The sequence below is a fragment of the Chenopodium quinoa genome, unplaced genomic scaffold, assembly GCF_001683475.1.
Source record: "Chenopodium quinoa cultivar QQ74 unplaced genomic scaffold, ASM168347v1, whole genome shotgun sequence".
Lineage (NCBI taxonomy): Eukaryota > Viridiplantae > Streptophyta > Magnoliopsida > Caryophyllales > Amaranthaceae > Chenopodium > Chenopodium quinoa.
The window spans coordinates 1,724,385-1,741,951 of NW_018742864.1; the positions used below are offsets into that span (position 1 = coordinate 1,724,385).

At 33.7% G+C, this 17,567-nt stretch overlaps 2 protein-coding genes across 3 annotated transcripts; both read left to right on the forward strand.

Moving 5' to 3' along the window:
* The first annotated feature begins 6,732 nt into the window (after positions 1–6,732).
* On the forward strand, positions 6,733–10,147 carry LOC110726182. Of its 2 annotated transcripts, none has more exons than XM_021905640.1 (2): positions 6,733–7,174; positions 9,776–10,147. In XM_021905640.1, exons 1-2 carry the CDS (start codon positions 7,148–7,150, stop codon positions 10,100–10,102), a joined length of 354 nt encoding a protein of 117 aa, XP_021761332.1. In that variant the 5' UTR covers positions 6,733–7,147; the 3' UTR covers positions 10,103–10,147. The 2 variants fall into 2 exon arrangements, with proteins under 2 accessions (XP_021761332.1, XP_021761331.1); XM_021905639.1 differs by lacking the exon at positions 9,776–10,147 and adding an exon at positions 8,680–9,765.
* A 461-nt stretch (positions 10,148–10,608) lies between these two features.
* Positions 10,609–14,139, forward strand: LOC110726184. Its single transcript, XM_021905641.1, has 8 exons — positions 10,609–10,785; positions 10,880–11,105; positions 11,739–11,974; positions 12,082–12,285; positions 12,356–12,448; positions 12,538–12,647; positions 12,735–13,260; positions 13,890–14,139. Exons 2-7 carry the CDS (start codon positions 10,940–10,942, stop codon positions 12,742–12,744), a joined length of 819 nt encoding a protein of 272 aa, XP_021761333.1. The 5' UTR covers positions 10,609–10,785; positions 10,880–10,939; the 3' UTR covers positions 12,745–13,260; positions 13,890–14,139.
* Positions 14,140–17,567: the final 3,428 nt, after the last annotated feature.

Consider the following 17,567-nt stretch of genomic DNA (forward strand, 5'->3'; position numbering starts at 1 on the left):
ACTGCTGCTATTGTTACTAGCCTTGGCCTTCTTGTCGCGCGGAGGAATATGAAGGAGATTTGAATCAATGAGTTCTTGAACACGATCTTTGAAAGTAAGACATACCTCGGTGGTGTGACTACAACCTCTATGATATCGGCAATAAGATTTTGGGTCTCAATTGGGATACTGTTTTTCAAGCGGTGGGTCTTAACTGGGACCAATGGGGTGAATGAGACCTTAATCGTGAAGACAGTCAAAATCTTCATCGTAAGTCATTCCTATTGGTGTGTATTCTTCAATGGTCCATTTTGACCGTGGCTTAGGAGCATTGAGTTCTTCATTAAATCTTTGGTGAGAATTTTGTTCGATAACCATCATCCGATTTTCTAGTCCTTCTACCATATTTAAGAGCATGGCAATGACATCTTGCAGTTTTCGAACGTCCTCTCTAAGACTTGACGAGTTTTCCCATTAGCTAAGAAAATACTTTCATCCTACTCAATTATGGCCACTTCATCAAGAGAGGTCATATAAGTTATCTCGATCATGGGCTCACCTACAGGTGTGATAAGAAGTGAAGGATCGAAGGATGTTTGATCTTCTGCGATGGCTAGAATCTCGGAAGTTTTATTGTCATCGATCAGATCTTGAATAGCTTCTTTGAGTTTCCAACACTCCTGAATGTCGTGACCCTTTCCTTAGTGATATTTACAATGTTTATTAGGATCCCACTTAGGTAGCCTGGCTTCTGGAACTGGATCTTTGATAGGCCCTATGGGCATGACTAGTCCTTTGTGGTGTAGCTTTTCGAAAGCGGTTTCATAAATTATACCAAGTGGAGTGAACACTTTTTTCGACCTTTGGATTCGAGATTTAGAGGCGTTCGTAGCATGTACTTCATTAATGGGAGAGGAAGAAGAAGGATGGTCGTTCTTCTTTCCTCATGCACTATTATCTTTCAGAAGGTCATCTTCAATATCAATGCCTATATTATACACAGCCTTGAAAGTATTCAAGTTGTGTTGATATTTTAAGTGCTTTGAATACTTCCCTTAGAGATTCTTGATAAACATCCTCACAGATTATTTTTCGGTAGGAACCTTGACCATATTAGCAGAAGTTTCCCTCCATTTGTTGAAGAAAGAAGTGAACCCTTGTAATCACTAGATAGCTTGCTCAAGCTTTCTTGCATAAGGTCCATTTGTTGTTGCTTCACAGGGTCATTGATTTTGAGGGTTAAAGCCTTCAATACTTCAGTTACATCAGTCAATTGATTCCTAAGTTTGTTGACTTCTTCTTCAGTTTCCATTATCTTTTTAGCTTTCCTCTTTTGACAAATCGGTTTATCAAAAAGTAAGACTTGAACAAAGGCGTTGTCCTTGATTAATCGCCCTTCTCTCCATGACCAAGTACTGTGGAAAGGGAAATTAGGTATATCGACTATTAATTATTTTACTCAAACTCTATTCAACATGCAATGGATAGAAGAAGGTAGAAACAATGAAAGTTGTGATATGGAGAAAGATGATGTAGATGGAGAGATGTGAAAAATCAGGAATAGACTATACCCCCAACTCAAATGATGGAAAGAACCGACTCATGCATGAACTTAAGAGATGGTCATGGTGACATATACTCAAAGTGTGTGCTAAGACTAAAAATAGTAGTGACATGCTTTGACTCTTGTGTAAGGCCATGGAACTTTAGTGCCTAGACTCGATTAAGGACTTAATAAGGTATTATTATTAATAAAATAATCAAATTGATTAGCAGACTGCTTAATTAAACGCAAAGTGATGACTCGAGCAATATAACGAACTTTCGTCAAAACGACAGGACTGGCGCCGCATTTTGTAGTATAGCGCCAAACGACAAAGCTTTCGCCAGGCGCTGCACTCCACAGAGGGGCCTGCAGTCCAAATCGCGGCGTCATTGCTGGAATGTTGATCTTGGACTGCTTTCGGTATAATTACTCTACACGGTATGCCTAAAGTCGTACTAAGCCAATTCTGATTAAAATATTAGACTTTAATTACCCTAATTAATTAATTAATTAGGAAAAGTTCTTTTTAGTCATTAATCAGATATTTAGTCTTAACACAAGTCAAACAAACGGTTAGGAAAAACACATAAAGTATGCATAACAAATAATACACAATTAGTCAAGTAGTCACAGCATGATGCAATGAGTTTGCAACCTAACCATGCCTCTAGTTCTCTAAAGCTCGAGATATGGGTTAGTCAAAGAGAGAACATGGTTAATTGTCCAGATGCACCGTGCGGAAGCCTTACCTTTTAAGGGTTGGCGCGAGTAGATGGGACACCGCGAGTTAAAAACTCGCTTCCATGGTTTGGTGAATTCAACATTCTCGGATGAACCCTTTGTTGCACAGAGCGTTCAATCAGGTAGATGGAGCATGAATTCCCAGAGGGTTATGTCCATATGTAGAACACATATGGGTTTCAGAAAAGTGAGAAAAACTCAATTAGGGAGTAGGAACGAGCAAACAGTGCTAAAAACTGGTCAAAATTAGAACGCATATTTCTGGCTCGGTATTGGAAGAACTTGGCACCAGCAAATAGAGGCCAATGCCGCGATTTGGCTTTGGCACCTGGCAACAGAAGTTGTTGCCTGGTGGTAGAGTCAAATCATCGGCGCTAGACTCTATTTTCTGACGCTAGTTCCTACACGCCTTAGCATCTTTCTGTGCTCGATAAAATTTTCCAGTTTCACGCAACATTATTTCGATCCTAGTTGTGAAAGATATTCCTCAAATTTCCTACGTGTAAAAATCCTATTTTTTTAACACATTACGAATGATCTTTCCAATGAGATCTTTTTTATGCATATGACAATAATATTAATCAAAATTACGCACATGAAATACTTAGAACTTTTCGAGTCTCATCCACTCATTCTAAATCATTGCCAAAATAAATTTCAGGAATTAAAATAAAAATCCTCCCCAGTGGAGTCGCCAAAAATTGTAGGGAATATTTCAAGCATTACACCAAACTTGAACCCCACTGTGATCATACACTTAATCATGGTGGCGTCCAAAGGGAAGGAAGATAGAGCAAAAGAGTCGCTAACAAGTTTTAGGAACTTGTAAACCGTTCACGAGCTGAAGGTTACACCCCTTAACGATCCAGGAGATCGTTAACTCCAATAGGTCTGGAACCATGACTGGTAGTTCGGGGATGAAGGTACAAATCAAACCTTAAAGAGATTGAACCTGCCCTAATAATAGGCCTCTACTTTATTCTTCTCGTATTCATGTGCGCTTTCTGACTAACATGCAATCAATAGGTTTCCCTAAACCTGTTTATCTATGTTGGTTGAATTAAATGCACAAATAAAACTATTATTGGCGATCACTTGAATTATAATCATATTAACCCTAAACAAGATTATTAATTATCTTATTAAGCGTGATTATAAGTACCAATTCCCTTTAAAAATGCATAAAAGATGTGATCAAGCAATAACAATAAATATCAAGCAACATAATAATCATAATCATAATCATCATAATATTAACAAATTTCATAATCATGTTAAAACTAAAGCATAATATTAATAGCAAGATCCTAGGCATGATACTAACAAGATTAATAACAAAACCTAGCATGTCGCTAAACAATAAAGATCAAATATATAGCCCTAACATGATACTAACATGAATATTAGGAAAAAAATAGGAAGCATCATAGAAATCATAATAAACATATTTGATATTATAAACTTTTCCCTAAACATAATACTATGAATCATTGTGGTCATTCAAAACATCAAGCATCCTAACATGATACTAGAAATCGTAATAACAACCTAAACATGATTTCTATATCATAATATCAATGCAAACAATCAAAGCACTTACTTGGATGCCTCGTATCTCTTTCTAATAACAAAATACCCGCGTTACTAACTTCAAGGAAAATAATAAAAACAATTAAATTAAAGAATTGAAAGAGAGATTTGGGACCAAACCCTCAGAAATATCAAACCTTTCACGTCTAGGGCGAAGGCAACTTCGAACTTGGCTAGGTGTTTCTTGATCTTGTGAATGCGGAATTTTGTATGCAAAAAGCTTGTTTAGAAAAGAGAGAGAGAAGATATCAAGAGATTCTTGAAAACTAGAGAGAAAAAGAAAATTAATTGTTTTCATGATTGAAAACGGAGGTTTTAGGAGGCTATTTATAGAGAAAATCAGCCGGATGGATAAAAAAATGAATCAGAGTTTCGAAGAGAATAAAACAAATTAGCGCGAGACGCTAGACATTAGTGTCAGGCGCTAAAGCTAGCGCCAGACGCCAGGAATTAGCGCCACGCGCTAATCCTATCGTCAGGCACTAGGAACTAGTTTCACGCGTTTTCTTAATTTTGATAAAATTTAGTCGTACAGAAGGGCAATTTCGTATTTTCTTAAAAAACACTTCTTTTATTCTGATTAAAACTCTAAAGTCAACTAAAGTCAATTTATCAATGCTATTTAAATTATGAATGAAAAGAACCTTCTAGAAGAATCTAGAATACTATAATCAATTCTAATTGCATTAGGAATGATAAATCAATATTAGGCCCTCCTCTAGATCATTGGGCTGCATATAAATATCAAACCGAGCCCAGTTTAGTAATTTGGTCATAACTTCCTCATTATTCATCGAAATTGGGCTTATAATATATCGTTGAAAAGCTCTTTTCAAGACCGACCCAAATACATTATTATTTGAACAATTCTATGGACCAAACAAAACTGGATTTACTGTTTTCTTAAAATATGTTTTCAAAAACAGAGAAAAAGAAAAGAATTAATAACTAACCGCAACACTAGACTTTCCACACTTTCACTTTATTCGATTATGATTCGACGTGAAAGGTACTCATCACCGGGTTTGGTTTTGGGGAGACACAAATGGGTGTCTACACCTAGCTTGTGAAAGGTTGTCACAACAATGAATGCAGTAACAAATCGGTTACCAAGAGAGACGTGTGCTCGACGGTGCAAGATATGCGTTTCTTAACTTTATATGTTTTAAATAACGATGGTTTGCAAGTATAAGTGTTACAAGAATGATTTAGGATCATAGAACGTTCTGAATCATTCTCCGTTCCTATCGCTACTTTGACTTTCGTTTTCGAAACATAAGTTTCTCCAAACTTAGTCAAAGTGGGGGCTTTTGTAGACACCCATTTGTGTCTCCCCAAAAACAAAACCCGGTGATGAATACCTTTCACTTCGAATCATAATCGAATAAAGTTAAAGTGTGGAAGGTCTAGTGTTGCGGTTAGTTTTTATTAAAATTCTCTCTTTATGTTTTCGAAAGCCTATTCTATTTTATGAAAATATCCAATCCAGTTTAGTTTGGTCCATGAAAAGGGTTCAATAATAGTGTAGTTGGATAGGGCTCGAAAAGATCTTTCCAACGATATATTATAAGCCTAATTCCGATGAATAATGAGGAAGTTATGGCCAAATTACTAAACTGGGTCCGGTTTGATCTTTATATGCGGCCCAATGATCTAGAGGAAGGCCTATTATGAATTATCATTCCTAATGCTATTAGGATTTATTATAGTATTCTACAATTTTCTAGAAGGTTCTTTTGAATCCTAATGTGATTAGGATTGATTATAAAGATTTACGAATTTTATTTAGAATAAAAGAAGTGTTTCAAATGAAATTACGATTTTACCCCTCGTACAGAATTTTACGCTTAATTTTTTCAAAAATAGAAAATGTGTGGAAAAATTGCCTGCAGCACCGAACGTCAGGCTGTCGCCTCGCGACAGGGGCTGTTGTGGCAACAGTGACGTGTTTTATTCCTTTTCAAACTCCGATTCTTTTTTTATCATATCCGGACTATTTTCATTATAAATAGCGTCCTTAGAACTTCATCAATTCTCACAAACTCTCATCAAGAAATTCTTGATTTACTCTCTCTCTTTGTAAACCAACCTTTTTACAAATAAAATTCCGCACTCACAAGATCTAGAAATACTTAGCATAATTCGAAGTTGCCTTCGCCCTAGACGTGATAGGTTTGATATTTTTGAGGGTTTGGTCCCAAATCCCTATTTCAATTATTTAATTTAATTGTTTTGTTTACTATTTATTGTAGTTACTAACGTGTGTATTTTGTTATTAGAAAGAGGTACGAGGCATCCAAGTAAGTGCTTTAATTGATTTATTGATATTATGATACAGAAATCATGTTAGGATGTTTTATTGCTTCCTAGTATGATGTTTAGGGTAATAACTAAAAATTCTTAATATCAAGTATGATTGTTATGATGCTTCCTATTTTCTATCCTAATATCATGTTGGCTAAAGCTTTGATCTTTAATGTTTAGTGACATGCTAGGATTTGTTATAAATCTTGTTAGTATCATGCCTAGGATATTGCTAATGATATTATGCTTTAACATGATTATTTTAATTATGAATATTATTTATTATTATAATGGTTATGATTATTTTTATGATAACTTTAATTATGATGATTATAATTATTATTATTTTAATTATTATTATTATATTGCTTGACATATTTATTGTTATTTCTTGATCACACCTTTTATGCATGTTTAAAGGGAATTGGTACTTTTAATCACGCTTAATAAGATAATTAATAATTTTATTTAGGGTTAATTTGATTATAATTCAAGTGATCGCACTACAACAAAATAGGGCTATAGCAACGTCAATTTTTGCAACAGTTTGGTTAGTGTTGCTATAACTAGACATATTGCAACACTTTTTAATTTATTAATGTGATTACTCTCAGTCTATTAAAAACTGTTGCTATACAAAAAATATGGCGACACTTTTCAATGACTAAGTCAAAGATGCTATGTGGCAACAGTTACTATCCTATTTAAAAAAAAAGAATGGGTGTTGAAAAAAATCTGTAGGCGGGTCGTCATTTGGTAAAATTTCAGTAGGAGGTTCAATATTTTGCTTTCCCACTCTCTTTTCATCTTTTCTTAGTGTTCTATAAAATTCCCAAATTCTCGTTAAAAAAAATCCCCAAATTAAACCTAAATTCGTTTCTCTCTCCTCACTTTCACTTCTCAAACTACAATTAATTGGTGAATTTAGCTGATTTTTCAAAGATTGGGCAAAAGGGGGCCGAATATTCACAGTTTAGCGGATTATTTATGCTATTTTCAAGATCGACATACGAGGTTAGTAGTAATTCGGTGTATTTAGTTTTTATATTCGATACTATTATCACAATTCTAAGGTAGTAAACAGGGTATATTAGTGTTGATAAGGGAAAATAGGGTTTTATTGATATAAAAATTGGGGAATTTGAATGATTTGATATAATTATAAATAATTTGTATACATTGATTTATTAGGTGGTTTATCACTTTCTATTAAAATTGCATGCATGATTTAGTATTATCAGGGAATTCATTTGATATTTTCGTATTGTGTTTGTGTGTTTTGTTAGATGGCTTAATTCAATCACAAAAGCTATTGAATTATTATATGGTTTATTAGCTAAATTATTTATGGGCTAGATGGTTAATTATATTTTCAGATACTCGCAGCGAGTAGGATAGTTAATTGATCTAAAAGCTTCTGTTAGATTGTTTATTAGCAGAATTATTATAGGGTTTAAGTCATCACAAAAGCTAAATCCTTCTATAATATGTACTTTTGATGATGAGAGTAAATAATTTAAAAGGTAATTGAATTTAGAATATGAAGGGTTAAAATTACAGTGATAGGCAAGGCTAGGATTGATACCCATTGATATATAAAATTAATGGTTGGTGAGGATTTTTGTCTTCCTCTGATGAATAATAATACCCTGTTATGCTATCCTAGTTGCTACTATGGTCAAATGTTTTTTGTATGTAACTACAAGCATATATCTAGCAAAAATTGAAAATGTACGAGGATAATTTTACTTTGTCAATATTTTGTTTTAATGAGATTAATCGTATGTGAACCTAAAGACTTTTTATTTCAATTATGTATAACAGTTTGTATACTTGAGTAATATTTGTGTTCTTATGTTTTATTATTTGTATACATACAAATAAATTGGCTTTCAATAATTCAGATAACATCTAAGTTTAATTGATTGTTTAGTAAGTCCTATAATCATCCAACTCAATAAGGCTAGAGTCAAGAAAGCTAGTACATCATCAGCTTTGTGGGGTAATTAATAAATAAAGGATAGTAAGACAAATTTTAAGTACTAAATATCCGAAACCCATAAGAGCAAATTTCATATCATTATTTAAAACCAAAATATCAAAGATGCTCCAATTTAATTATGTGGCCAGTAGCGTAGTTCTAGTTAGTGGGGAATTATCATGAGTTAATGGAATCATGTCTACCTAACTTTTAATTCATAGTTAGTAGTTTCTTATTTGAAGTTTTTTTAGGCTTTGTAATTTTCTTTCTAGTTAGTGTGTAAAACTAGTTATTCTCTTGTTATATATGACTTTTGACCTTAATTAAGATGTTACATATGACTTATATGAACTAGATTTTGGTTTATAACTAATATGTGTACGTATTTAGATATCATAGATGATCTTTATATGTATTTGCTTGACATTTCTATTTTTAACTATTGTACTATATATTTTTCCAGTTAATATCTAACAAACCTATTATTTCATTTCATAGTATTGATAGATCTCTAAATTTATTTGCTTGTGTAATTTAGGAATTGACATAAATTAAGTTATGGATCATAATTGGATGAACTATCCTAGAAGTTCGGAGGACTTTAAAGTTGCGTTGAATTTTTTTCTTGATGATTCTTTTGCCAAGGACGCCATTGGAGATCAAATATTTTTGCCCTGTAAAACGTGTTCGAGGCGTTTTTGCCATTCTAGAGATGACGTCTATGATCATTTGATTGTTAATGGATTTGTGAAGGGATTCAAGGAGTGGGTCTTGCAAAGGGAGGGATATTCTTTTACAAATAATGATAGGCAAAATGTGCATGAAGTAAATAATCAAAGTACACATGATGATATTGATGGCTTACTACATGATACTTTTAGAGATGTCGGTGAAGGTCTAAATAGAGATCACGAGGTTAAAAGTGAGCCAAATGAGGAGGCTAGAAAGTTTTTTCATTTAGTGGAAGAAGGAAAGAAAGAGTTATATCCAGGTTGTAAAACTTTCTCGAAATTGTATTTCATAATTCGTTTGTTTCTCTTTAAGTGCCTTAATGACTTAAGTAATGTAGCCTTTGGTGATCTTTTAGAGCTATTAAGAGAGGCATTTCCAATGGCCGAACTTCCTAAATCATTTAATGAAGCTAGGAATATAGTGAAGAATTTGGGTGAATAGCCAAGGTCGAAAGCGTAGATGGGATAGTGCACAAAGTCATAGCAAAGATTTTATTGATTGGTTTTTTTGAAAAAGTACAAAGGGAGCAGGTTAATGGGGAACTTTTTTGGTTGGCTAAGGGTCCTAATCCCAAGGCCAGGAGCTACACTGGGTATTTTATCAATGGTTATAGGTTTTACACTAGAGAACGTGATTCACGATTAAAGACTCAAAATAGTGGAGTGATTTTGATAGCTTTGACTTCAAGTTTTGCCAGTTCAAGGGATCGAAATCCCGTCGACGGAGATGTTACCTATTAAGGTGTAATAGAAGAAATTTTTGAGTTGGACTTTTGGTCTCAATTCAGCGTTGTGTTATTTAAGTGTGATTGGTTTCTTAGTGATATTGATGAATTTGGGCTTACATATGTCCCTTTCAAGAAGAAATGTTCCAAAGATGATCCATTTGTATTGGCTTCTCAGGTTCATCAAGTATACTATTCCCAAGACCCATTAGAAGAAGATATTCAATACGTCATGAAAAGGGTTCCAAGAGATCTTTTTGACTTTGAGGAAGCACTAAGTGAAGAAACATATTGGGAGGAGCCTATTGATTCTAGTTCTAATAACATGCCTTCTTTTGATGCTAATCATATTCATGTAAGAGATGATGTTGAAGTGCGTGCTGTGAACATAGATGATTTATCAGAATTTGAAGATATTAATGACCTTGAAGATGGCGTTGACTATGATGATACAGATTGGAATTGGATGGATGCGACTGATGATTTTCCAGCTCATGACCCATAGGATTATTAATGAATCTTGAGCAGTTGTATTTATTTAAAAAAAAAAGAAGAAGTGAGTTTATCATATTATTATCTGTCTTATGTTATTAGACTTGTTGATTGAACCTTTTGATTTAGCTTTTGTTAGTAGTAAGTAGTTATCATATTTGGACTTCCTCAAAATTATCATCTTTTTAGTGAATCAGATTGTTTTTTTCTAATTTTTTCCCAAAACCTGAATATATTTGCTTTGGTGAGGTATAAGATATAGTACTTATAAATTTTTAAGTTTAAGTATGTCTATATGTGTTATATTTGAAAAAAATATGTCTTACTTTTTTGTAGTAAGTGCTATTTGATATGTCTAAACTATTTTTCCCCACTAACTGTTTATAATATTTGTTTGCAGAATGACGAAGAATGGAAGTAAGAAGCCTGAAATTGCCTCAAAGTCCATTTTAACACCTTATGAGAAAGTTAGGTCCATGACAATAGAAAAAAATACCCAGAAGTTTAGAGAGTTAGGGCTCGATAAGATTACTGTTGGAAAAAAGTAAGAATTTTGCAAAAGGAAAGGAGAATGTGAATTCTAATGTAGATGATCCAGACTATGTGCCTGATAAAAAAAATTGTGACCTTGAGGAGTTTGAGAAGTCTAGAGAGAGAGATGTTTTAATTGAAGCAGCAACCTCTATACCTAAGAAGGTTTCTTTTTTCCTTTTTTCCTTATTTATTTTTTATTTTCTTCTTGGGATCATGTTAATCTTCGATAATAATTACCTTGATGTTCCGATGCTAGAAGGCAAGAACTAGAGAGCAACCACCTAGGAAGAATAAGAAGCAGCCATTGTGCCCATATATGGCAATGGACGATTTCCTTGTTACGCAAAATCAAATGGATCCAGTTGAAGTACAACAAATAGAGAAAGATGTACAACAATTGGAGCAAGTTCGACAACATTCTAAGCGTCCACTTTCGACCATTGTCCCACTAGAAAGCCGAGGAGAATCTATTTTCGCACAAGGTTTGTATTCAATACTCCACCCCTCTAAAAATCATGATAAATCTTATGGTCTTGTAACATTTTTAGTTATGCAATCCAAGGTTAGAGAAATTTCTATAATCTGCTTCTTCTCTTATTATTTAAGTAATTAGCTGTAAACAATGAACAATTTATGAACAAACTGCTAGCTAATTACCATTATTTACCATTATACAATCAAACATAGTTATGTACGGGTTGAAGTTAGTTTTATTAGGCTTGTGGGGGAGTATGGGAGGTATTTGACGAGAGTTTTTTGCTATGGGAGGTGCTGCTGCTGCACGAGGAAATATGTGAATGCTTGTGTTGATCAAGGGACACTGCTAGTACAAGGTTTGTTGTTGTTAATGCAGGGTCTGCAGCTATTGTTGATGCAGGGCCTTCTACTTTTGATGCAGGGCCTGCTGATGTATAAGGCTTGGCTTCACAGTTCTATAGAATTATAAAATACAAAAACAGATTGCAATTCTTTAAATTGAGTTGAATGCTTGTCACATGTTTATTTTTGAACTTTTATATTTCATGTAATTGCATTAATAAAGTTGTGATTGTAATCTTTATTTTTATCTAGATATTTCTTATGAATTAATTATTCCGTTCTAACTTGGATAAAAGTTCCTAACAAGAAAGGGCGAGGTCCAACAAATTTGTTTGATGTCCATGCTCGCAAGTGGGAAGATCGCGTAACTATATATTGTAATGACAAAGGACAACCTATTGGGCCTGAAAAGGCAAGGAAAGAGCTAACTAGATTCTTAGGAACTATTGCTCATGATTACAATTGGGCTCCCTTGACATACACAAATTGGAAAAAAGTTCCAAATAAGGAGAAAATTTGGGAATTTGTGAATGTAAGTGTTCTTTTCTCTCATTTGTAATGTTTTGAGTCTACAACATAATTTTACTTTTATATGTGTTTTAATATTTTTTTATAACATAAACCTAACCATTATTTTAGACCAAGTACATACTTCATGTTGAAGCTAAGGATTGGGTAATGGAGACTCTTGATCAATCTTGGAGAGGATTCAAATGTCGCCTCAAAAGAGATCATTATTATATGTATGACACCTATGAAGAGAGATTGAAGCATCCTCCTGAAAGAGTGCCCGAAGCACATTACAAAACACTTTTAGCTTATTCGGGGACAACAATAGCAAAGGTATAATTGAATAATTAGGAACTCTAAATTTGTCTTAACTTTTATGCTTATGCGTTTTTATTTTATGTAGAAAACCAGTTTGCAAAATTTTGAAAATCGGCGTGAACAAGACAACATACATACAAATGGTCTCATTTCCTTTTCCATGAAACATGAGCAGTTGGTGCGAAATACATTCCACATTTATTATGATTATTTTTTTATTTCATGGATTCTATGTTGTTTATATATTTATTTTTGTTTATTTATTAGCTACAGAAAGATGGTGTGGCACATCAAAAAGAAGAATGTTTGAAGAGAATCGACGACGAAAGGAGGGAAGAACTTATGATCGGCCTTATGATGATACACAACAGAAGATAGTAAATACTATATTATTCCTATTAATTTATTTAATGAATAAATTAATCGTATACTTTGTCACCTATAATTTTTAATAATTGTTATAGCAAGCAATGAGGGAATTGGAAGCTTCTCAAGATGATCAGAGTGGTGAATCTATTAAGGACCCATTTGATGAAGTTATGGGAAATGCACGTCGAGGTACATAATTATTACAAGGACTTGGTGCCACTCGTAAGAAGCGAAAAGATAAAGGACCTAGTACCTCTTTGATTCTACCAGAAGAGGTCATGGAGTCTATCAAAAGTGTTGTAACTGCTGATGTTCAAAAGGATATAAATGCTGAAATTGAAGAATTTGCCAAGGAAAAAGAAGTTCATGCTGCACAAGTTGCTGCACAAGAAGCTGAAATAGAAAGGAAAACAAAGGAGCTTGAATCTGAGACCTTAAAACTGCAAGAGATACGCATGGATATTGAAAATCAACAAGGAAATATAACTCTTGATGCAGTAATATCGGCACTTGCACAACTACGCCAAAAAGATCCTAGCTTAACTCCAGAATTTATTGCAAAAGCTTTGTTTCAACGACTACAAATGATCCATAAACTATATTATTTAAGATTATGAACAGGTATGTTATTCCATTTACATGTTATCTTAGAATGCCTTTGGTTGCCGAGTTGGATGTTAGACCAAAGATCATACTTAGGTGGTTTAAATTCGATAATTTTTATGTGTTTGCATATGCTAAAAAGGCGTTAGAATTTGCAGGGTGTTAAAAAGCTAATATATATATGCATGCCAATGGTTTACATATTTGTTCAGTATTGTTCAAGTACTACTTTATATGGTATAATGGATAATCTAGAAACTTGAGCTTTGTGTTATAAAATATGTGCTTACTGGCATTATTGTTTTTGATGATTATACGATTGAAAACTTAATTTCTTTCCTTTTCTCGAAACTAGGCATCAAAACTAATGATTCTAGCTAAGCCAACTTGTTTTTGTTTTGATAATGTAGTATCTATGATTATACAAATTTATGATCCTTTGATGTTACTTCCTTATACTCTTTTGATGTTGCTACAGTACCTCCATCTTGCCTTTTTAAGATGAAATATTTTTTATTTTCATTATTTGCTCACTACAAAAGTAATTTCTAGTGTTTTGATAATAATTTTCCATAAATAATTCATTGGAGATTTATTTTTTTTAAATTTAGTATAAGAGTCTTATTATTATTGTTATTGTTTTGCAGGAGGCTATTCATATCCAAGTATCAAGTGCTCCATCAAACATCTAAAGATCTATTGGAATTTGAGCAAAAACATTAGATTGGTTTTTGAATTTGGTTTTGGATTTTTTTATTAGATTAATGTATGAAATATTTAGATTGAACGTTTTTGTTGTTTGTAATAAATATTTAGCTTATCGTTTAGAATTGATTTGAATTAATTACATATAAATTTTTATGGAGAACTTATACTAAGCAAAAGTTTATCGATCATATGCTATTTAAGCAATTTACTTATTATATGCATTATATAATCTATTGCTTAAATGCCAATTAAAAGCGTTGCCATTAACAGGTTTAAAAGTGTCGCCTTAGTTTCAATTGGAAGCATTGCTATAAACAAAATAAAGTGTTGCCTTAATTTTAAACATCAACTAGTTTCAAGCCAACAAGTGCTGCTTTAAATTAGCGAAAATTGTTGCTTTAACTTTTATAATGTTGCCTAAAGTTGTTGAATAAGTGTTGGCATAAAGTAAAAAGTGCTACCGAAGAAAAGCGCTGCAAAAATTATTTACAGCAACTGTTTACAATAATTGTTGCCTAACGCATGAAAGTTGTTGCCTAAGAGTTTTAGCAACGACACCTATTGGTAACGGTTTATAATCTGTTGCTATAGGCATATGGCAACATTAATAGGACATATGGTAACAAATTATTGTTGTTGCCATAAGTCTTTTTTTCTAGTAGTGTCGCCAATAATAGATTTATTTGTGCATTAATATTCAACCAACATAGATTAAACAGGTTTAGGGTAAACCTATTGATTGCTTGTTGGTTAGAAAGCGCACATGAATACGAGAAGAATAAAGTAGAGGCCTATTATTAGGGCAGGTTCTTTCTCTTTTAGATTGGATTTGTACTATCATCCCCGAACTTCCAGTCTTGGTTCCAGACCTATTGGAGTTAACGATCTTCTGGATCGTTAACGGGTATAACCTTCACCCTGTGAACGGTTTACAAGTTCCTAAAACTTGTTGGCGACTCTTTTGCTTTAGCTTCCTTCCCTTTGGACGCCACCATGATTAAGTGTATGATCACAGTGGGGTTCAAGTTTGGGGTAATGCTTGAAATATTTCCTACAAACGGTGAGGGGAGATTTTCTTGTGATGAGAGGATTTTTGAGGATTTTGATCCTTTTCATTCCCCTTTTGAGCTTGAGCGCCCTCCTTCCCCTTATTCACCCCCTTTGAGAGCTACCCTTCGTTAGGATATGATGAACCATTTTAAATTTGGATGAGGGATTTTATGAGGTTGATGATGAGTTCGAGCTTCAAAGAGAGATTGATAGTCCCTTGAGTGATGATGGTGGAGGAGTTGTGAATGAAGAAAATTTTGATGTTTAGGATTCCAACCCCCTTCCCCATCTTGATGAGTCTAGTTTTCATGTTTGTGACCCTTTTATCCATGAGTCTTTGGACTCCTTTGAGGTTATTTCTAGTATATTCATTGAAGGAGTAACAAAGCATTATAGCCTTTTGAGAGAGTTCATTGGAAATGCTTCATGGGAAAGGGATGAGTTTGAGATAAACCTTTATCCTTCCCTGCATGGTTTAGAGACTCTAGGCTTTGAGTTTGTTGAGGAAATGGTTGTTCATCGGTGTGATAGAGACTAAGATGAGGTTATTTCTCTTAGAGAGTTTTTTTTTTGAGGGAGATAAGTCATGAGTGTTATTTTGAGGACTTTATGATTAATTTTCATGCCCTCATTGGTAATTTGAGGCTTTGTGATACCATTGTTTCTCCTCCCCTTCCTCATGTCCCTTTTTCAAGGAAATTTGACCACATCCCTTTCTATCCTATGTTCCTCCCTTATTTTCTCAAAGAGCCTATTGAGGATTTCTTCTTTGATGAGACTCTTCCTTCTCATCCTCCCATTATTGAGGAAATGGGTGATTGTGCCACCCTAAAAGATTTTGAGGAGGTTTTGCCTTCTTCTTCTTCTTTCTCCTCCTCCTCCTCCTCCTCCTCCTCCTCCTCCTCCTCCTCCTCCTCCTCCTCCTCCTCCTCTTCTTCTTCTTCTTCTTCTTCTTCTTCTTCTTCTTCTTCTTCTTCTTCTTCTTCTTCTTCTTCTTCTTCTTCTTCTTCTTCTTCTTCTTCTTCTTCTTCTTCATCTTCTTCTTCTTCTTCTTCTTCTTCTTCTTCTTCTTCTTCTTCTTCTTCTTCTTCTTCTTCTTCTTCTTCTTCTTCTTCTTCTTCTTCTTCTTCTTCTTCTTCTTATTCTTCTTCTTCTTCTTCTTCTTCTTCTTCTTCTTCTTCTTCTTCTTCTTCTTCTTCTTCTTCTTCTTCTTCTTCTTCTTCTTCTTCTTCTTCTTCTTCTTCTTCTTCTTCTAATATTCTTGATTTTTCTTTTGCGTGCAATAGTCAACAAGCCTAGACATATTTTGGTTATTTTAATTGATTTCTTTCTTTTCCCCTCCCATAGATTACTTTGTTTATATTTGAGCATGTTGTCTCATTCAAGCTTGGGGGAGGGGATTCTATCATGTTTGGTGGGATGTTGATTCATTTATTCCATGCACTTAAGTATATGCATTTCCATCTCTTTTCTTATATTTAAAAAAAATCCAAAAATATTTTTGCTTACATTCAAGGTAATTTTGGCAAATTAAATTGTGTTTTATTTGTTCTAGTTTTGGACATTCTATTTTGGGACTTGTATTCTTGAATGTTTTTCTTCCTAAGTGGTAAATGTGTGCATGGTTTAAGAGTGTCATTGGTTGACTCTAGGATACTATATGCTAAGGTAGCCAGTTTAAGAACTTTTGGGTTCCATGAAACCATAGTTCATTGCTTATGGTAAGATGGAGTTGCTCTATCTCTATAGTGGATTTGAAACCCTTTGTTGGTATTTTCTTAGCTATATATCCCTTGTGAGATTCATTTGTTCTAGCCTTCCTCTTCTTGTTGAGCGGTAATTTAGGATCCTTAGCTATGCATGTCTTAGTCCTTGTTATGACTTCTAGCTCCCAAGATTGTGGCAGAGCCACTCTAGGGGAGGAAAAGGGCACCTTTTCTCATTTTTCTGTATTTTCTTTTTGTTTTGTTAAAAATTTGGTTTTCTATTTTTCATTAAACTACTTATTAACCAATTTGAGCCTAATTTTTCCTTTCTTGTATTAACCACATTACAAACAAAACGACCTATGCTTACCAACCTTTTTTAGTTAGTGAAGCATTTGGCATGTGAGGTTTGAGTTTTGAGCGTGTTGTTTATGAGCAATAAACACTTTGAAAATTTGGTTTAAGTAAGGTATTGAAGTATGAGCTTGATATGAATATACAAGAAATGTTTCAAATAAAGATGCAATTCAAGAAAATCAAATGAAATTTCAAGAAAAAGTCGTCCGTAGTTATAAAAAAGGCAAGGATACCAAATAAAAAAAATAAAAAAGAAAAAAGAAAAGAAAATCCATACAAAATTGGAAAAAAATAATCAAAAACATAAAAAAAATTTAGTTGGTTTTGTTTTTCTTCCCTTGTTTAAGCATTGAGGACAATGCTTCGTTCAAGCTTGGGGGGGGGGGGGAGCGTTACTTCGTTTTTGTATATATTATGTGTTGGTGTTGAGTAAGCTTGGGGGAGATGGCTTTATTTGTATTTTTTTTTGTTTATGTTTGGTGACTTCTTGAGTTGGTTTTTGAG

Bases quoted from the DNA above. Each gene is read 5' to 3' on its own strand.
- LOC110726184 (XM_021905641.1), top strand. From the start codon at position 10,940: ATGGCAATGGACGATTTCCTTGTTACGCAAAATCAAATGGATCCAGTT. The intron at 11,975-12,081 runs GTAAGTGTTCTT...CCATTATTTTAG, and splicing joins AAATTTGGGAATTTGTGAAT to ACCAAGTACATACTTCATGT. The intron at 12,449-12,537 runs GTGCGAAATACA...TTTATTTATTAG, and splicing joins CCATGAAACATGAGCAGTTG to CTACAGAAAGATGGTGTGGC.
- LOC110726182 (XM_021905639.1), top strand. From the start codon at position 8,700: ATGGATCATAATTGGATGAACTATCCTAGAAGTTCGGAGGACTTTAAA.